At 60.3% G+C, this 18,232-nt stretch overlaps 1 protein-coding gene across 1 annotated transcript; it reads left to right on the top strand.

The window, feature by feature from the left end:
* Positions 1-226: 226 nt before the first annotated feature.
* ATP8B3 (ATPase phospholipid transporting 8B3) lies at positions 227-17,526 on the top strand (the record flags this gene model as incomplete). The annotated part of the gene is made up of 27 exons (XM_082297681.1): positions 227-281; positions 800-891; positions 1,508-1,621; positions 2,575-2,673; positions 3,083-3,144; positions 3,693-3,765; positions 3,890-3,960; positions 4,418-4,500; positions 4,989-5,147; positions 5,600-5,688; positions 6,271-6,464; positions 7,158-7,401; positions 9,039-9,195; positions 9,906-10,094; positions 10,533-10,645; positions 11,026-11,190; positions 11,487-11,598; positions 11,847-11,922; positions 12,327-12,465; positions 12,892-13,159; positions 13,633-13,856; positions 14,427-14,510; positions 14,893-15,132; positions 15,333-15,471; positions 15,719-15,849; positions 16,619-16,805; positions 16,901-17,526. 27 exons carry the CDS (start codon positions 227-229, stop codon positions 17,524-17,526), a joined length of 4,185 nt encoding a protein of 1,394 aa, XP_082153807.1.
* Positions 17,527-18,232: the final 706 nt, after the last annotated feature.

The following is an 18,232-nucleotide window of genomic DNA, read 5'->3' as shown; positions in this document are numbered from 1 at the left end:
CCTCACCAATGACTGAAAATGATTTCCCATAACTTCCCCAGAGGGCAAAAATTGTCACAGGCAGCTGGGATGGGTGAAGGCTGCTTGGGAGAATGTCCCTCCCACGGGGTGTCCTGCCCTGGAGCCTTGGGAAGCTGGAGCATCCCAGTGGGATCACGCTGTCACCGCTCAGTGTTTCAAATGTCTGTGGTTGTCCTTGTCCCCAGGTCCTGGCAGTGGTGCCAGCATGGCCGAGCAGGACCCAGCCACAGGCTGCCCACGTGGGAAGCAGCAGCTGCCAGGTCAGTGTGCAGCGGGTGTGGTTTGGGGAATTTCCCTGGTTTCAGACAGCTGATGAGGAAGCCGAATGTGGGGCACGGTTGTGAGGGGGACGAAGAAGATCTGGGGTGAGGATGGGCTGTCAGCTGGGGGCAGGTGTTGGGAACAGCGCTGGGATGTTCCCAGCTCGGCAGGGTCTGCACTGGGACGGCACAAACGGAACTGGGACAGGAATGACCGTGACCAGAACAGGCTGGGGGCTCATCCTGCACGTGGCCTGAGCCCAAGGAGTGACCCTGAGGCTCGGGGGGTGCGGGCAGCGCTCCTGCAGCTCTTGGAATGTTCTGGTCTCCTGCTCTCTCTGTCCCCTGTCACTGACCATGAGACCCAGCCCCGTCCCAGCTGTGCCTGCAGCTCTCAAGGTCCCCGTGCCCTTGGAAGGCCACCCCAGCAGTGACCATGGCAGGTCCTTGTGCCCGGGGGGGCCGAGGGCAGGGCCTGGCTGCCACGGGAACTGCTGGATGCCCACTTGCTTTTCCAGCTTTCACCTGGGAGGTGAGGGCCAACGACCGCGGCTACCACAGGCAGTTCAAGAAGAAATTTGCCTTCTGCCTGAGCAAGAGGAAATATTCGGTGAGCCAGGAGGGGCCTGGGCTTCCCTTCCCCAGCCCCTCACCCCGGAGCTGGTGGTGGCTGCGGGGGCACGGCAGAGATGCTCCAGAGGGGTCTCCAGAGGGGTGGAGAGTCACACACACAATCCCCAGGGAGGAGAAGCGCTGCTCCCTCCCTGCCTGGTGCCCCCAGAGCTGTCAGAGAAGGAGCAGAGCTGTGGGAAGTGTTTTAGGCTGGTGGTCTAATCAAGAGAAAGATTTTTCAAAATGTGTTGAGGCAGCAAAACCGATTTTTTTTTTTTTTTTGCTGCTAAATACCATGGAGGTCAGTTAGCTGGGGTTCAGATCACAGAATCACAGAATATCCTGAGCTGGAATGCACCCACAAGGACCCAACTCTTGCTGAATGGCCCACATGGGGAGCAAACCCACAAGCGAATGATTTTGTTCTCAATTTTACACGGCCCTTGGACCCAATAAATCCCTCTTTTCCCTTATGGCTTTGATAATTTTTTTGAGGCATCTCTTGTGCTGCGAAAAATCCTAAAACCACCAGAATGTTTTGGCACTTGAAGAGCAGGTCCCTGATTTCCCACAGCTGACCCTGGCAGTGGCTGTGACTCCCCTCTCCTCTGCAGGGCAATGCCATCAGGACAGCCAAGTACAACCTCCTCACCTTCCTGCCCCTCAACCTCTACGAGCAGTTCCACCGCATGGCCAACGTCTACTTCGTCTTCGTCATCCTCCTCCAGGTGGGGTGGGCACCACGGGAGCACCAAGTGTGAGCCAGGGGTTTGCCCAAGGAGGCTTCTCTGGAGTTCAGAGAAGTCAGGCTAAAAGGTTTCCCAGGACGTGGCTTTTCCGTGGTGTTTGGGGTCTTTTGGGAGCTCGGAGGGGTTTAACCTGTGTTAGGTGTGGTTGCTTTAAATTAAAGTCTCCCAGCATCAGGAGCACGGGGAGCTGCTGGAGCCACTCCAGAGGAGGCCACGGAGCTGCTCCCAGGGCTGGAGTCCCTCTGCTCTGGAGCCAGGCTGAGAGAGCTGGGGGTGCTCACCTGGAGAGGAGAAGGCTCCAGGGAGAGCTCTGAGCCCCTTGCAGGGCCTAAAGGGGCTCCAGGAGAGCTGCAGAGGGACTGAGGACAAGGCATGGAGGGCCAGGAGCCAGGGAATGGCTTCCCAGTGCCAGAGGGCAGGGCTGGATGGGATCTTGGGCAGGAATTGTTCCCTGGGAGGGTGGGCAGGCCCTGGCACAGGGTGCCCAGAGCAGCTGGGGCTGCCCCTGGATCCCTGGCAGTGCCCAAGGCCAGGCTGGACATTGGGGCTGGGAGCAGCCTGGGACAGTGGGAGGTGTCCCTGCCCATGGCAGGGGTGGCACTGGATGGACTTTGAGATCCCTCCCAACCCAAACCATTCTGGGATTCTATAAAATGGGTTTGGTTTGCCACGTAGGCGAAGCTCACACTGACCACACAAAAACAGAAATTCATCCCTCCAAATGCAGAGGCCCAGGAGCATTTCACACCTCAAGAAGAGGTGGAAGCCCAGCAGAACAGGTGTCTGTAGCAGAGGTGTTGATTTGATGCTTCTGAGATGGGCTCCGGCCACCCTCGGGCGCTGGCTGGGGAACGAGGGCATCACTCAGCCCCCTCAAGTGTCCCAAGGCAGGGTTGGACTTGTGTCAGTGGTGTAAAATTCTCCTTCTCTAGGCCTTCCCTGAGATCTCCACGCTGCCCTGGTACACTCTGCTGTTCCCCCTGAGCTGCCTTCTCATCATCCGGGGGCTGCGAGACCTCATCGATGACATTGTGAGTGAGGGGGTGGCCCTGGGCAACACGGCAGGAAGGGGCCCTTTGCTGTGAGCTGAACTTTGGAGCTCAGGAGCTGCTGTCACCCATCAGCCCTGAGCAATCATCTCCACCACATCCACTTTTCTTTTAGTTTCCCTTGGGAAAGATGTGGCTGCTTTCCTTGGGGTCTAAACCCCCATTTCTGCCATCTTTAACACCTTGACCACTGGCTGTAGAGCTGGGTTGGTCCCCAGAAATACCTGGGGGGGAATTCAGCCTCTTTATTCATCAGAACACATCTCCCCGTGGCTCAGAACGCCGGTCTGGGGCTGAGGAGGGAGGTTGGTGCTGTTAAGGGGGTTGTTTTTGTGGGACAGGACAGCCTGGCATGGCCCATCCTTGGCCTCTCTGTCTCTCCTCCGTGCAGGGCCGTCACCAGAGTGACAGGAACATCAACAGCAGGCCGTGTGAGATCCTGGCAGGGACGAGGTGAGGGGCTTTGGGAAGCTCTGGCCGTGTTTTCCACACCCGTGTGGAACAATGGAGCAGCTGAAGTGCTGAGAATCCTTGAGCAGCTGAGAAGGGGTTTGGTGGGACTGTCCTGGGCTCTGCAAACTCCCATCACCTCCCAAAATGTGCCACAGGTCCTCCTGTAGGATTGGTGACATTCCAGTCACCGGCAGCAGGTTTACAAAAGGCCCAGTTTGCTGTGGTGTGCCGGGGGAGGCTTTCCTTGGGCACGGAATTCCTCCGGGGCCGTGTCCCTGCTCAGCACTGGGCCAGGGAAGGATGAGCTTTTCCCACCTGTGGCCAGGGTGCCGAAAGTCCCTGTCACCTGTAGGTACAGGGACATGGATGTGGCACACGGGTCCTGTGCCACCTTCGGTGCTCAGCCCTCTGGAGGTCACCACGGTGGCACAGCAATCTGGAGGCCCAAATCCTACAGGAATTTGGGACAGACACGGGCTGAAACACCCCCAGCCCCCACTCCCACTGCTCTGCAGGGACAAAAAGTTGTCCCCTGAATCCCCCTGCAGCTTCCGCTGGCAGAAGTGGCGCGACATCAGCGTCGGGGACATCGTCCGGCTGCGCAAGGACAGCGTCATCCCGGTGAGCGGTGCCCGGAGCTGGCTGTGCCCAGGGCTGGCTGTGCCCGGGGCTGGCTGTGCCCCAGGCAGGGTTGGTGACCAGGGGCTCATGCAGGTGCTCTCTGCCCCCTTTTTTGCTCCTCAAGGCTGACCTGCTCCTGCTGTGCAGCTCCGAGCCCAGCAGCCTGTGCTATGTGGAGACTGCCGACATTGATGGGTGAGGACGGGGACAGGGACAGGGACAGGGACCCCTCTGGCTGTGGGGGGACAGGGGCAGAGGCCGGAGACCCTGGTCTTGGGGGCCCCCCACTGCTGGGAGGGTTCAGCAGAAACCACAGGGTGTGGGAGATCCGCCAAAACCCAAACCTGCAGACAGCCCAGAAATGGGGATTTGAGCCCCAGATTTTGAAAATGGGAGTCCAAAAGCTCTGGCGAGGCTTCCACAGAGCACCTGGCAACCTCTGGCCAGAGTCTCCATCTCCCAGCCCATCCTCCTGTGCAGGGCCCTTGGCCCAGGGCTCTTCCTGTGCCAGTGCTCTGTGTGTGGCACCACAGGTCCCTCCCTGGCGTTCCACTGCCACCACTCGTGCGATCACCTGGTAATTCATGGCTATGAACAGCTCTGTCACCCCACGGGGTTGTTTTATTTCACCTTCCGTGGCTCTTGCTCACAGGGAAACAAACCTGAAGTTCAGACAGGCCCTTCTGGTCACCCACCAGGAGCTGGGCAGCGAGGAGAGCATGGCTGCCTTCGATGGTGAGTCCGCTGGGTGGGGGGGATGTGGCCAATGCCACTGGGATGGGATGGATTCACCTTGGGAGTTCTCTGATCCCCTGTTGCCATCAGCCCAACAAGAGGCTGGCAGCCCAAGGCCTCGTGTGGAGGCACTTCCTATCTCTGCTGCGATGGATCCACCGGGGTTGGGCACCTTCCCCCTGCCCTGGAGCTGGATTTTCCCACTGGAACCAAGCCCTGGTTCCCAAACCTGAGCTCAGACCCTGCTGCTCCTGCACAGGGTGTGGAACTCCCTTCTCCAAAGCCTTGGGGATGAAGGGGGTTGTGTTTGTACCTTCTCCAGTGAGGTTCCTACACTGACCAACCTCCCAGTGCCTCCATGGCCCTCAACCCAAGCCACCCAAATCCCACCCTGAATCTCCCGAGAGGCCCCACTTTGGGGGGGGACACGTGGGGCTGAGAGGATGGGGAGGAAGGTTCTCTCTCGCCCCTGCCCTTCCCCGTGCCAGGGCGAGTGACGTGCGAGGAGCCCAACAGCCGCATGCACACCTTCACGGGCACCCTGCAGTGGCGGGGCCGCACCCACGCCCTGGACATCGACCGGCTCCTGCTGCGGGGCTGCCGCGTCCGCAACACCGCGCTCTGCTACGGCCTGGTGCTCTACGCAGGCAAGTGTCCCTGCCCGGGCAGGAAGGGCAGGAATTGCCTGGCATCACGGGGGTTTTAAGCTGCCCAAGCTGTTCCCAGCTGGCACAAGGTGGTGGAGGAGCTGCCGCGGTGTGTTCCTGATGGTGTTGGGGTCGCTGGTGGGAGGTGAGGTGGTGCCAAACCTCTCCTCAGCCCAGGGTATCTGCCAGCTGCACCTCGTCCCGGATCCAACCCACCCAGGGCAGCTCAGGGCTGGGCCGTGGGGAGCTGTGGGAGAGGGAGGGTGAGATCTGATGTGAACATCATGTTTTGGAGCGTGCAGCCACAGCTCGATGGATGCTGATGGAGGGAGAGGCTCCTCTGGACTCTTCAGGGCAGGGGAGGTGTCATTATGGAGGGGAGCAGCCTCACTGAGCTGCAGCTGAGCCTTCTGGGGACTTGCATTTTTACTTTGGAAATGTTTCTTGCCCAGGGTTTGATTCCAAAATTATGAGGAACTGTGGAAAGATCAAGAGGAAGAAGACCAAGCTGGACCACATGATGGACCGGCTGGTGGTCGTGGTGGGTGTGGTGCAAACACCTCTGCCCAGCTCCTGGGGCGGCTCACAGGGCTCCTCATGAGAGGCCTCCTGCTTGGGTGGTGCTGATTTTCTTCATCCTGCAATATTTGGCCCAAAATACCTTGGGTTTAACATGTTCAGAGAATCAGAGAATCCCAGAATGGTTTGGTTTGAAAGGGACTTTAAAGCCCATCCAGTGCCACCTCTGCCATGGCAGGGACACCTCCCACTGTCCCAGGCTGCTCCAAGCCCCAATATCCAGCCTGGCCTTGGGCACTGCCAGGGATCCAGGGGCAGCCCCAGCTGCTCTGGGCACCCTGTGCCAGGGCCTGCCCACCCTCCCAGGGAACAATTCCTGCCCAAGATCCCATCCAGCCCTGCCCTCTGGCACTGGGAAGCCATTCCCTGGCTCCTGTCCCTCCCTGCCTTGTCCCCAGTCCCTCTGCAGCTCTCCTGGAGCCCCTTTAGGCACTGGAGGGGGCTCTAAAGTCTCTTTGGAGCCTTCTAGAGAAGAGTCTGGTGGGCTCTGTGATCGTGGGACTTTCTCATCTTGGGACCTTCTCATCCTGGCTTCCCACCCCAGATCTTTCTGGTGCTGTTATTGACGTCCCTGGGCCTCGCTGTCGCCTCTGGGTTCTGGGCCAGGACATTCCAGGAGAAGCACAGCTACCTGGCTGCCCTCTACAAGCACACAACCCCTGCCCAGCAGGCCTTCCTCAACTTCTGGGGCTTCACCATCCTCCTGAGCATCATCATTCCCATGTCCATGTACATAACGTAAGGACCACGGAGCTTGGAAGGGATCAGCACCCGCCCCCTGCCCATGCCCCTCACCTGGAACTGGGGTCACGGCCCCAAAATGGGGCTGCACCGAAGGTCAGGGTGTGGCCAAGGTCATTCCCAGGTGCTCTCTTAGCTGGGAGAGGGGAGGGATGGATGGGGTGTGTATCGTACAAACACCGAGGACGTGCTCTGAGATCTTCCCAGGGGAAAAGCAGAGCAGGGATCCAAGCCCCGTGCTGGTGTTGGGCATCGTGGGCAGGCTGAGGGTGGCTCTGAGGAAGGTGCTGCTCCCCAGGAGCAGGATCTGGGGTATTCCTGTGCTTCCTGTGGACAGCAGCAGGGTGGGGAGGACAAAGACACAGCTGCTCTGTGCAGGCAACAATCACAATTTGTGTTAGAAAAAGCTGTTTCCAAACTTTTGGACCCTTCACTGGACCTCCAGGTCTGTGAATTTGGCCACTAAGGGCCAGAATTCCAGAGGGGACCCAGTGGGTGATGAGCCTTTTGGAAGCCTGGCCACAAGCAATGAAAACCCTCTGCCTCCCCCCCCACCCCCCCAAGCCCAGAGCAGTAGGATCAAGGTGGGGAGCTCCTCCTGCCTCTCCTTCCTGTGCCAGGTGCCCAGTGCCCCTGGGCTGTGAGGAACACCACCTCCTTCTCCCTGTTTTCTCCTCCTGGACTCCTTAGGCTTGAATTCATCTACCTGCTGAACAGCTGTTTTATTAACTGGGATCTGGAGATGTATTACGGTGCCAAGGACATTCCAGCCGAGGCCAGGAGCACCAGCCTCAGTGACCAGCTGGGCCAGGTCGAGTACATCTTCTCGGACAAGACGGGCACCCTGACACAGAACATCATGAGCTTCAAGAAATGCTGCATCAATGGGACCATCTATGGTAACCCGGGCTGGGATAAGTTTGTAGAGGATCAGGTGAACCTGGAGCTGGTTCTTTCCACTCCTCCTGGCTTGCCAGGGTGCTTGGGACAGGTGGATTGGTGTTGGGTTGGTGCTGTAGGAATTCTCCTTGTCCTCATCCCCCACGTTTTTGGGGCGTTGCCACCCCTGAGGTCCCTCTGGTCTGGTGTTCCCAGCACACAGAGCCAGGGCACGGTCCTGGCCTCCAGCATGGGAGAGGTTTGGTGGCCCAAACTCAGCTGAGATCAGCAAAGTTTTCCCTGATAAAAAAGGGAGCCTGGAGCAGGACCCTGGGGCAGCTACACCACACGCGGTGTGGGTGAGCTGGATCCCACCTGGAATCCTGAGCTGATGCTGGCCCAGGCAGGGCAGTAACGGGAGAGGGGCCAGGGGAGCCCGTGGATTTCTGTTTCCTCTTAAGGTCTTGTAGAGAAGTCATTTTCTGGGGAATCTCCAGCTCGGTTTCCAAATCTGGGAAACTTTGGGGCTTTCAGGCAACCTGTGGAGGAGGCGAGGAACTTATCATTGTCCTTAGGTTGTTTAATTAGAGTGAACATATGTAATTGCTCTTTGCTTTTTTGGGTTTGGGGTTTTTTTATTTGTCTGTTTGGGGTTTTTTGGGTTTTTTTTACCTTTTTTTTACATTTTAAAAAACTGTTATTTTTAATTATTCTGCTTGATTTTCCCCATAAAACCTTGAAAATTGCCAAGTCCTTCCTCTTCTCATTGCTATACTTGCTCCAGCTCTTGGCGCACTTTGGGATTAGTCATGATGCTAAATTAGTGAAACTCAACAAGCAGGGCAGGCCCAAGCTTTAGCATGGAGCTCTGTTTCCCTGAGATAAGCATCATGTGCTTGAGACAAATGGACAGTGGTAAAAGCAAAAAGGAGGGCCAAAAAAAAACCTCACAAAGCTTTTAAGCAGGAACAAACCAAATTTTCCCTGCCTGGTGCAGCACATTCCACCTCTGCAGAGCAGCCTCACCCTAATCCCAGCAAGTCTTTGGCCAAATGCAGATTCTCCCAGGAAATGCAGGTGAAAGTAGCCCTGAATTTTTAACATTAAAATCATGGTGAAAATCTGAACAAAAAGCCAAAAAAGTGAGGCCTGGATATCCCAGTGGGGTCTGACACTGAGGAGATGCTGAATTGGTGACTTTTGGCCATTTTTTTGGCCAGCGGGAGCACGAGTCCCTCCAGAGAAGCTGCTCCAAGCCCCCTGCCAGCCCTCTATTAACTGGGTTGTTTTTATTTTGGCAGGTCCAGGCACAGGCCACAAGAGCAAACAGCCACCGGTGCGTAAGTCCCCCCTCCCACGTGCCACGGGGCTGTCACTGGTGGCCCAGCCTGGTGCTGAGGAGCTCAGCTGGCTCCCAGCGGGGTCCAGGCTCTCAGAGGGGCCTGCCGAGTTTGCCCCTCCTCAGCTGCCCTTAAGGACAGGGGAACCAGGGTTATAAAATAATGCAGTTCTGATTTTTCGGGTTTTTTCATTCCCACCCCCTTGGCGTGGGCAGTGCAGAGCTGGGCTCAGCCTCTGCCCTGGGTCCGTGCCAGCAGAGTGCCACTGTGTCCCATCCCCGCTGCTCCTGAGGACACAGAGCCCCGTGCTCAGTCCCACCGGGCTCCTGCATCCTGCCTGTGCCTCTTGCAGGGCTCGGGGCTGAGCTGGGAGCACCCCGGCGAGCAGAAGTTGGATGTTTGCGATGTGGCGCTGCTGGAAGCCGCCCAGAGGGACGATGACCCAGTGCTGAGGGAGTTCCTGAGGCTGCTGGCCCTCTGCCACACCGTCATGGTGGAGGACAGGGGCGGTGGGTTGAGGTGCTGGGAGCGGGGCTGAGCTGCTCCTCGGGGCAGTGGGGCTGTGGTGGGGTTTGGCAGCGCCCAGCAAAGTTCAGCTGTGGAAAGCAGCGGGTGTGAGAGCCCAGGCGTGGCTCGTGCCACTGCCCCTGTGTCATGGATTTGTGTTTGGGGCTGTTTTAAAGCTCATGGGCAGCAATAGAAGCACAAGGGGGATAATCCTGTCTGGGACAAGGAGCAAAAGGGGTCATAGAATCCCAGAATGGTTTGGGCTTGAAGGCACCTCAAAGCCCATCCAGTGCCACCCCTGCCATGGGCAGGGACACCTCCCACTGTCCCAGGCTGCTCCAAGCCCCAATGTCCAGTCTGGCCTTGAACACTGCCAGGGATCCAGGGGCAGCCCCAGCTGCTCTGGGCACCCTGTGCCAGGGCCTGCCCACCCTCCCAGGGAACAATTCCTTCCCAAGATCCCATCCAGCCCTGCCCTCTGGCACTGGGAAGACATTCCCCGTGCCCTGCCACCCCAGGCCCTTGCCCCGTCACCCCAGGCCCTTGCCCCAGGTCTCTCTCCAGATGAAACAAGCAGCACTGAGTTTCCCCAGCCTGGTAGCTCAGGCTTCAGGGTGTCACAGCTGCTGCTGGGTAAGAACGGGGTGTTTCAGCTGTCCCAGTGTGGTTTGGCTGGGAATCCCTGTGTGCAATCCCTACCCCTCTCCTGCAGACCAGCTAGTTTACCAGGCAGCTTCCCCAGATGAGGAGGCGCTGGTGTTGGCAGCCAAGAACTTGGGCTACGTCTTCCTGGCCCGGACACAGGACACCATCACCATCAGGGAGCTGGGCAGCACCAGGACCTACGAGGTGCTGGCCATGCTGGACTTCAACAGCGACCGCAAGAGGATGTCTGTGCTGGGTGAGTGACAGGGGCTGTCTCAGGGGGACCTCCAGGGTCCCTTCCGTGCTCAGCCCTATAAGGGATGGCACCGGGATGGCTGCAGGTGGCCACAACTGGCACCGGGCTCTTAAGGGTCATCCTGGTCATCCCTGTGGATTTGCTCACCCTTGGTGAAGGCAGCCAAAGAAGGGTTTGAGCAGCCAAGAGAGAGGAGGTAAATGCAGGGCTCAGAGGAGTTGTGTGAGGAACTGACAGTCCCTGAGGCCTGGTCGTGCCCCGTGGTGGTGCAGATCTGGGATATTCCTGTGCTTCCCATGGCCACAGATGGAAAAGCACCAGCGAGCCCTGTGGTGCCTTCTGGGGCTCAACAGGGGCCAGTGTGGCTGCTGTGCAGGGACAGCGATGAATGGGAGCCATCTCTGAGGGGACCTAAGGTGTCCTTCCCCTCCCTGCCAGTGCGAGACCCCCAGGGCACCATCCGGCTCTACACCAAGGGTGCCGACACCGTCATCCTGGACAGGCTGCGGAGGCGGGGGCCCAACGAGACCCTCACCGAGAGGGCGCTGGATGTGAGTCCCACACCAGCCCGGGGCGACAGGACTGCTCTCCCTCCTGCTGGCTTTGGGCTGGGTGTCCTGCAGTGCCCTGCTGCTCTTCCTCCCTCTGCATTAGGGATTTGGGTTCTGCCTTCTGCCCTAGGAGCCCCACCTGCATATGGGACAGGGGGTAAGAGGGCATGGAATCCACCTTCGGTGTTCTGCGTGGACCAGCTGCATCTGAGGATGCTCATGGGGATGCTCTAGGATGGGGGAAGGGAGTCAGAGCCCAGAGAGAGATGCCCAGGACCTGGAACGTCTCTGGCTCTGCCCACGCCCGGCCTGGGGTGATCCCTGGTCCTGTGAGAGTGATCCTGGGGAGGGAGGAGAGTCCTGATGTCTCCTCCCTGCAGCGCTTTGCAGAGGAGACGCTGAGGACGCTGTGCGTGGCCAGCAGGGAGGTGAGCGAGGCCGAGTTCCGCGCCTGGAGCCAGAGGCACCGCGAGGCCACGGTGCTGCTGCAGGACCGTGCGCGGGAGCTGGACAGGCTCTACGAGGAGATGGAGCAGAACCTGCAGGTGGGATGGGGCCGGGGTCAGGAGGAGCTCTCTGTGCTCCAGAGGGCAGGCACGTGGGGTTTGGCTCTCCAGGATGAGGTGTGAGTGTCCAACCCAATGCCCATTCCCTGGGTGGGAGGACAGGAGGAGTTTTCCCCCAGGGTGACTTTGTGACGTGCCAGCGGACACCGGGGTGTTAAGCTGTAGCTGTCGAGTTGTGTCTACCCCCAGCAAGGGCTGCTGGTTGGATCCAGGGGTGATTCCCACCCCCGTATCCTGCCCTGCCCCATGCCATGACACCCCGTCACCCCCTCCAGCTGCTCGGGGCCACGGCCATCGAGGACAAGCTGCAAGACGGAGTCCCCGAGACCATCCAGCTGCTGAAACTGGGCAACATCAAAGTGTGGGTACTGACAGGAGACAAACAAGGTCAGTGGGGGCACCCCTAGACCCCCCAACACATTTCAGCTTCTCCCCTAACCAGGACCAGAGAGGAGAAGGGCCGCTGGGGGTGGGCAGGAACTGGTTCTGCTGCTCCCTTTACTCCCCAGTAGCAGCAGGGGAAACTGAGGCACGGGAAGCAGCTGCTGCCCACCAAGGGCTCTTGGAGCCAAGGGCTGGGGGCTGCCCTGGGCTGGGGGGCAGCACCATGGCCCATTGACAGCTGGGTGTTGCAGAGACCGCAGTGAACATCGGCTACGCCTGCAGGCTGCTGACGGATGACATGGAGATCCTGGAGGAGAAGGAGGTCAGGTGAGGAATCGTCACCTCCTGGCTCAGGACAGCGCTGCCCCTGCTGAGGACACCCGAGGGCAGAGGGGCCAGGGCAGGGTGGGCAGAGCTCAGCTCAGCCAGAGGTGCTTCTCCTTCCCTGTGCCAGCCTGGATGTCCATGGTCCTCCTCTGATGCTTTTCCAGGCCTCCCCACCTGTTTCTGCCCCCACGCTCTTCCTTGGCAGGCTTTGACCAGAAAGGGTTTCAGATTCTCTCCAGCCTCTAAACCAGGCTGATTTCTGTTATCAGTGAGCCTCCTCTTTGTCCCCCCTGTTCCCACCACAGTCCCATCTCCCTGGCTTTGAGATGACCGAGGCCCACTGTGGGTCTCACCAGCATTCCCAGTGTCCCCAGCTCACGTCCAACCCCCGCTTCCTCCCACAGTGAGATCCTCCAGGTTTACTGGGAGAGCAACAACAACCTCAGTGGCAGTGGGGACACCCCGTGCAGCCGCCGCCTCTCCCAGCAGCGCGCAGAGGCTCCGTGCCACCAGAGAGCCATCATCGTCAGCGGGGACTTCCTGGTAAGGTGGCACCTGGATGTTGTTCTCTGCTCCCTGCCTGATGGTTGTTCCCACCCTGGCGGTATCAAAGTCCTGGGTGGCACCAGCACGTGTAGGACGTGGTGCTCCTCCTGCTGAAAGGTGGGAGAAGCCCATTTGGGGCTGGGGAACGAAGGGTGGAGAGGAGAACAACCTTGCACTGACCATTTGGTGTTGGGGGGCTTTGACCAAAGCTGCCCAGTGTTCTGGGGTGACGCGGGCTGGGTGACACAAGCTCTTGTGGTCATACTGGGACATGCTGGGCTCATACTGGGTCACAGCACCTGCTCTGTGATGAATGTGGAGAAAATCAGAGGCACTCTTTTGGAGCATTCATGAGCATTGTTGAGGAGCTGAGGGCTCTGAGGGCTATGGGTGAGGTCCCAACCACATGTGCTCTCCCCCAAGGACAAAATCCTCCACACGGGAGAGGTGCTGAAGGAGAAGAAGGGGTGGCCATGGCGGTGGCTGTGCTGTGACAGGGCCGAGGCCTCACAGGACAGGGGAGGTCTGGTGGAGAAGGCCTTTGTAGAGCTGGCCACCAGCTGCCAGGCCATGATCTGCTGCAGGGTGACCCCCAAGCAGAAAGCCCTGATGGTGCAGCTGGTGAAGAAGCACAAGAAGGCCGTCACCTTGGCCATCGGGGACGGCGCCAACGATGTCAACATGATCAAAAGTGAGGCTCAAGCAGGGGGGTTGGGGTCCAGTTGGTGTGTCCCACTGGTGATGGTGCTGCCCCGTTTGTCATCTCCACCACCTCAGTCTCCCCTTTGGGGTGAGGAGCTGGGAGGGGAAGCCCCAAACCTGTTCCCCACATTGCTGTGCTGGGAGGGGAGCGAGAGGCACAGGACAGGGACCAGCCCCAGACAAGTGCAGGGTGGCCGGTGTGCTTTTGGCATCTGGGATGAACCTTGATGAACCTTCAAACCCCAACGTGGGCAGCTGGCAGAGCCGTCCCTGCCCCTCCCAGCAGCCCTGACATGCAGCTGTGCCCTTGGCACACCACGCCTGGAATATCCAGGACATGGGATAGAGGGGGACGGTTCCCTTTGTCTGTCACTCCTGGATTCACATTCCTGGGGACAACCCACGGGGAAATCAAGCCCCCAGCTCGCCCCAAACCTCCCGACGTGCGTTTGCCACCCGCAGCCGCGGACATCGGGGTGGGCATCAGTGGGCTGGAGGGGCTGCAGGCCGTGCAGTGCAGCGACTACGCCCTGGCCCAGTTCTCCTTCCTGCAGCGCCTGCTGCTCGTCCACGGCCGCTGGAATTACCTGCGCATCTGCAAGTTCCTCCGCTACTTCTTCTACAAGACCTTCGCTGGCCTCCTGGGCCAGGTGTGGTTCGCTTTCCACAGCGGATTCACAGCTCAGGTGAGGGCTGCAGGGGTCACATCCATCCTTTGGAGGTCTCTACACCAGAGTTACAACTCCCCCTGCTCAGGATCTCCTGCAGGGATCGTGCCTGGGACTGCCTGCAGGACACGTGTCCACATCACCACCTCAGTCCCCTTTTCTCCCTTGCCAAGTCCAGTTTCTTGGGGTTGCCTGGCTGAGGCACAGCTGGTTATCTGCACCAGTTATCTGCTTTTCACCTGGCTGGACTGGGAAAAGCACCCTGGGGAAATTCGGGATCTCCTTGTGAGCTGCAGTTCAGCCTTGGGCAGATGCAGGATCCCACATGCATTGAGCTGGTTTCCTCCACAATGGGAGCTTTGATCCCAAGGGCCATCCTCAAGTGTGACTTGACCAGAACCGTGTGGGGCTCCAGCCCCCACCTCTGTCTGCAGCATGGCCCTGCAGACAGTGTGGGGCTGATGCAGGGAATGGGGCAAGTCCATGGGGATTTCCAGGTTTGGATCTGAGTGTCCTGGGGCCTGGGCATCCTTTGTGAGTCTTTCCAAAGCACCTCTGAGCTCACAGCTTCTCCCTGTTCCCTTCTAGCCTCTCTATGAGGGCTGGTTCCTTGCACTCTACAACATTTTCTACACTGCCTACCCCGTGCTGTCCGTGGGCCTTTTGGAGCAGGTACGGCTTCACCGGGCTCACCCAGCCCCGTGCCACCCTCGGCAAGTGGGAATCAGCCCGGCAGTCCCTGCACCCATCTGCACAGCCCTTGGTGCCAGGACACAAAGGCACAGTCGGCAGCTCGGTGGGCATTTGGAGCTCACCCTCAGTCCTGGGGTGCCTGTCCCCCATCACCCCCGAGCCGCTGGGCAGAGGGACCCACACTGCGTGTGTCCATCTCTACTGCTGTCCCGGAGGGTGTGTGGGGTGGGGCGGCCCCATGCTGCTCCCCCAGTCCCTGTACCCTCTCTGGGATGCTCTCCCTCCCCTAATCCCTGCATCCCATGTGGGATTCTCTCCCTCTCCCAATCCCTGCATCCTCTCTGGGATGCTCTCCCGGCAGGACGTGAGTGCCAAGAAGAGCCTGGAGTTCCCTGAGCTCTACATGGTCGGGCAGCAGGACGAGCTCTTCAATTACCACGTTTTTGGTGTCACCCTCCTGCACGGGGTGGGCACCTCCCTCATCAGCTTCTACGTCGCGCTCTGGGCCTTTGAAGACCACGTTGGCACCAAGGCTGTGGGCGACTACGAGTCCTTCTCTGTCACAGTGGCCCTGTCAGCCTTGCTGTCGGTCCTCGTGGAGGTGAGCACTGATCTGCTCTTCCTCACCCTGCCCCACAGCTGATCTTTAGGGTCCCTGGGCTCTGGCACTATCCCCCAGTGGCTTTATGGCTGGGGTTTGATCTCCCTGGGCTGGAGGAGGAATTTGGGAACAGCAGCTGAATGGACGAGGGTCACCACGGCTCTCGTGGGGCTCTGCCTGCTCTGCCCTTGTCCCCACAGATCGTCCTGGACACTAAGTACTGGACAGTGTTGTCCTTCCTGATGGTCACAGCCAGCCTGCTCCTCTACTGCCTCTTCTCCTTCCTGACCCAAAGTGTTGATGCCTTCAGGATAGCCCCCGCCATCTTCCGCTTCCCAGGTGAGGTGCCCCAGGGATCCTTCCCTTCCCTGCCCATGGTGCTAGGAGCTGTTTCCCACCCTGTAGATCATGTCCTCGTTGCCACTTCTCGATCTGCTGTCTTGATTTTGAACTCCAATTTAGATGCCATCTCCTCTTTAGAGCCCCCAGCACCTTCCTGGGTGGGGGCCTGTCCCCCAGCACTTGTTCCCTCTGCCCCCTCCCCCTTCCCCACTCAAACATCACCCCCAGCTCCCTGTGTTGACAGATGCCAGCTGGAATGCCCTGACTGACCCCTATGTCCTGCTCGTGGTCCTGCTGTCCCTGGTGGTCAACACCCTCCCCTCGCTCACTGTCCACGCCTTCCGTGCCACCCTGGGCAGAGCCACCACCCAGCAGGTGAGGCCTGGGGGGCACCGGCAGGGGTGGGTCCTGCTTCCCACCGGTGTTGGTGTCTGGGATTGGTGATGGCAAGGGCAGGTTCCCCAGGAGCGTAGTGCTGGGACATGTCGCCTCTCCTTGGTGGCCCCACTCATGGTGGTCACTGGCACCCAGCTCTGACTCCAGGGGCTCTCCCCAAATTGTTCCACGGCCCAGCAGGGGGGCCTGGGCCAAGAGACCCGATTCAGCTCTTGGAGAGGGTCTGCCTTTGGCTGAAGTAAGAGTTGTCCTCCAGGACCCCCCAGCAGGGTCTGGGGTCTGGTGCAGGTCCTGGTGCCACCCCAGCCTTGGTGGAGCTCACCCCCATCAGGTTTGTGGGTTCCAAAGAGTCCCAGGTGGAAGCAAGGGTTGGGATTGTGGTCCAGAGCTCTGGGAGAGTCCCCACATTCCTCATCCCACCATGAAGTAATGGTAGAGCTGGGATCCAAACCCTGTCCTGCTGGAGGGTGTCCCTGTCTGTCCCACCTCGGGGTGAGGGCTTGCCTGGGAGGTGTCCACAGCCTGAGTGGGAGCAGGGGTTGACACTGTGCTCCAGAGCTCCAGGAGCTTTGCAGATCCCCGGCAGAATCCCCACATCTCTCATCCCCATGGAAAATCAGGTCACTGCAGAGCTGAGAGCCAAACCGGCTCCTGGTGGAGGTGCCCCTACGCTCCCTTCATGTCCCCCCTTGGGGTGAGGCCTCTCCTGGCAGGTGTCCCCAGCCCTGATGTCCCCGTGTCCTTGCAGAAGATCCACCTGAAGGCCAAGCGGGATCCCGAGCCCTCGGTGGAGCTGCGATCCCACGTCCCCCGCGGCTCCTTCCGCCGCCGCTCCAGCTACGCCTTCTCGCACCAGGAGGGCTACGCCGGCCTCATCAGCCGTGGGGCCAGCCTGCGAAACAGCCTGCGGGGGGACAACCTGCGGGGGAGAGCCTGTGGGGGGACAGCCTGCGGGACAGCCTGCGGGACAGCCTGCGGGGGGACAGCCTGCGGGGGGACAACCTGCGGGGGAGAGCCTGTGGGGGGACAGCCTGCGGGACAGCCTGCGGGACAGCCTGCGGGACAGCCTGCGGGGGACAACCTGCGGGGACAGCCTGCGGGACAACCTGCGGGGACAGCCTGCGGGACAGCCTGCGGGACAGCCTGCGGGACAGCCTGCGGGGGGACAACCTGCGAGACAGCCTGCGGGACAGTCTGCGGGACAGCCTGCGGGACAGCCTGCGGGGGGACAACCTGCGGGGGGACAACCTGCGGGACAACCTGCGGGACAGCTTGCGGGACAGCCTGCGGGGGGACAGCCTGCGGGGGGACAGCCTGCGGGGGACAGCCTGCGGGGGACAGCCTGCGGGGGGACAACCTGCGGGACAGTCTGCGGGGACAGCCTGCGGGGGACAACCTGCGGGGGACAGCCTGCGGGGGGACAACCTGCGGGGGGACAACCTGCGGGACAGTCTGCGGGACAGCCTGCGGGGGACAACCTGCGGGGACAGCCTGCGGGGCAGCCTGCGGGGACAGCTTGCGGGACAGCCTGCGGGGGGACAACCTGCGGGACAGTCTGCGGGGACAACCTGCGGGACAGCCTGCGTGCCCCGGCCACCCCCGGCACCGCCCCGGCTGCCCTGCGCCCCGAGGAGACCCCGGCTGTGTCCTCCCTGAGCTGCCCCTCGCTGTAGCTGCCCCGGCCACCAGCCTGCCACCCCGCTGGGACGGGGCAGGGCCAGCAGGGCACACAGCTGGCTGCTCCCCTCCTTTCAGGGGCCACCTTTAATCGTATTTAGTGGGTTTTGCAGCCCCCGCGGTCGCAGAGGGGCTGGCCCAGCCTGGGGGAGCTGCTGCTGCAGGCGCTGAGCCCTGGGCTCAGTGTCCCCCCCAGCGTCCCCTGCAGTGGCTCCGTGTCCCCCTTTGCCACTGCCCGCTGCCACCAGGATTGTCCCCTCACCCTGTGAGCCCTGGCTGGCAGCCCAGCCCCCTTCCCTCTGCTGAGCCCTCGGAGCCAGAGTTTCCCCCTGTGAGAGGCTCATCGCACCCAGGCTGGACCCACAGAAGCAAGGCTGCTGACCCAGGCTCATTAACCCACCTGTGAATTAATTAAATGCCCCGATGGAGAGCAGCGGTGGGGCTGGGTAGGGGTGCAGACCCTCACCCCTGCTCATTCCCACCCACCGCAGCTGCAGTGGCTGCACGAAGAACCTTGTTTTGTGTTCTCCACCAGGGGCTGGTTTTGGTCCAGCGGCTTTTCTGTCATAGAACAGGTCCCAGAGTCCCAGAATCCCAGAGTGGTTTGGGTGGGAAGGGACCTTAAAGCCTATCTCATGCCACCCTCTGCCATGGGCAGGGTCACCTCCACCAGCCCAGGTGGCTC

Source organism: Coloeus monedula (assembly GCF_965178545.1).
Source record: "Coloeus monedula genome assembly, chromosome: 27".
NCBI lineage: Eukaryota > Metazoa > Chordata > Aves > Passeriformes > Corvidae > Coloeus > Coloeus monedula.
This window is presented reverse-complemented; position numbering and strand designations above follow the sequence as displayed.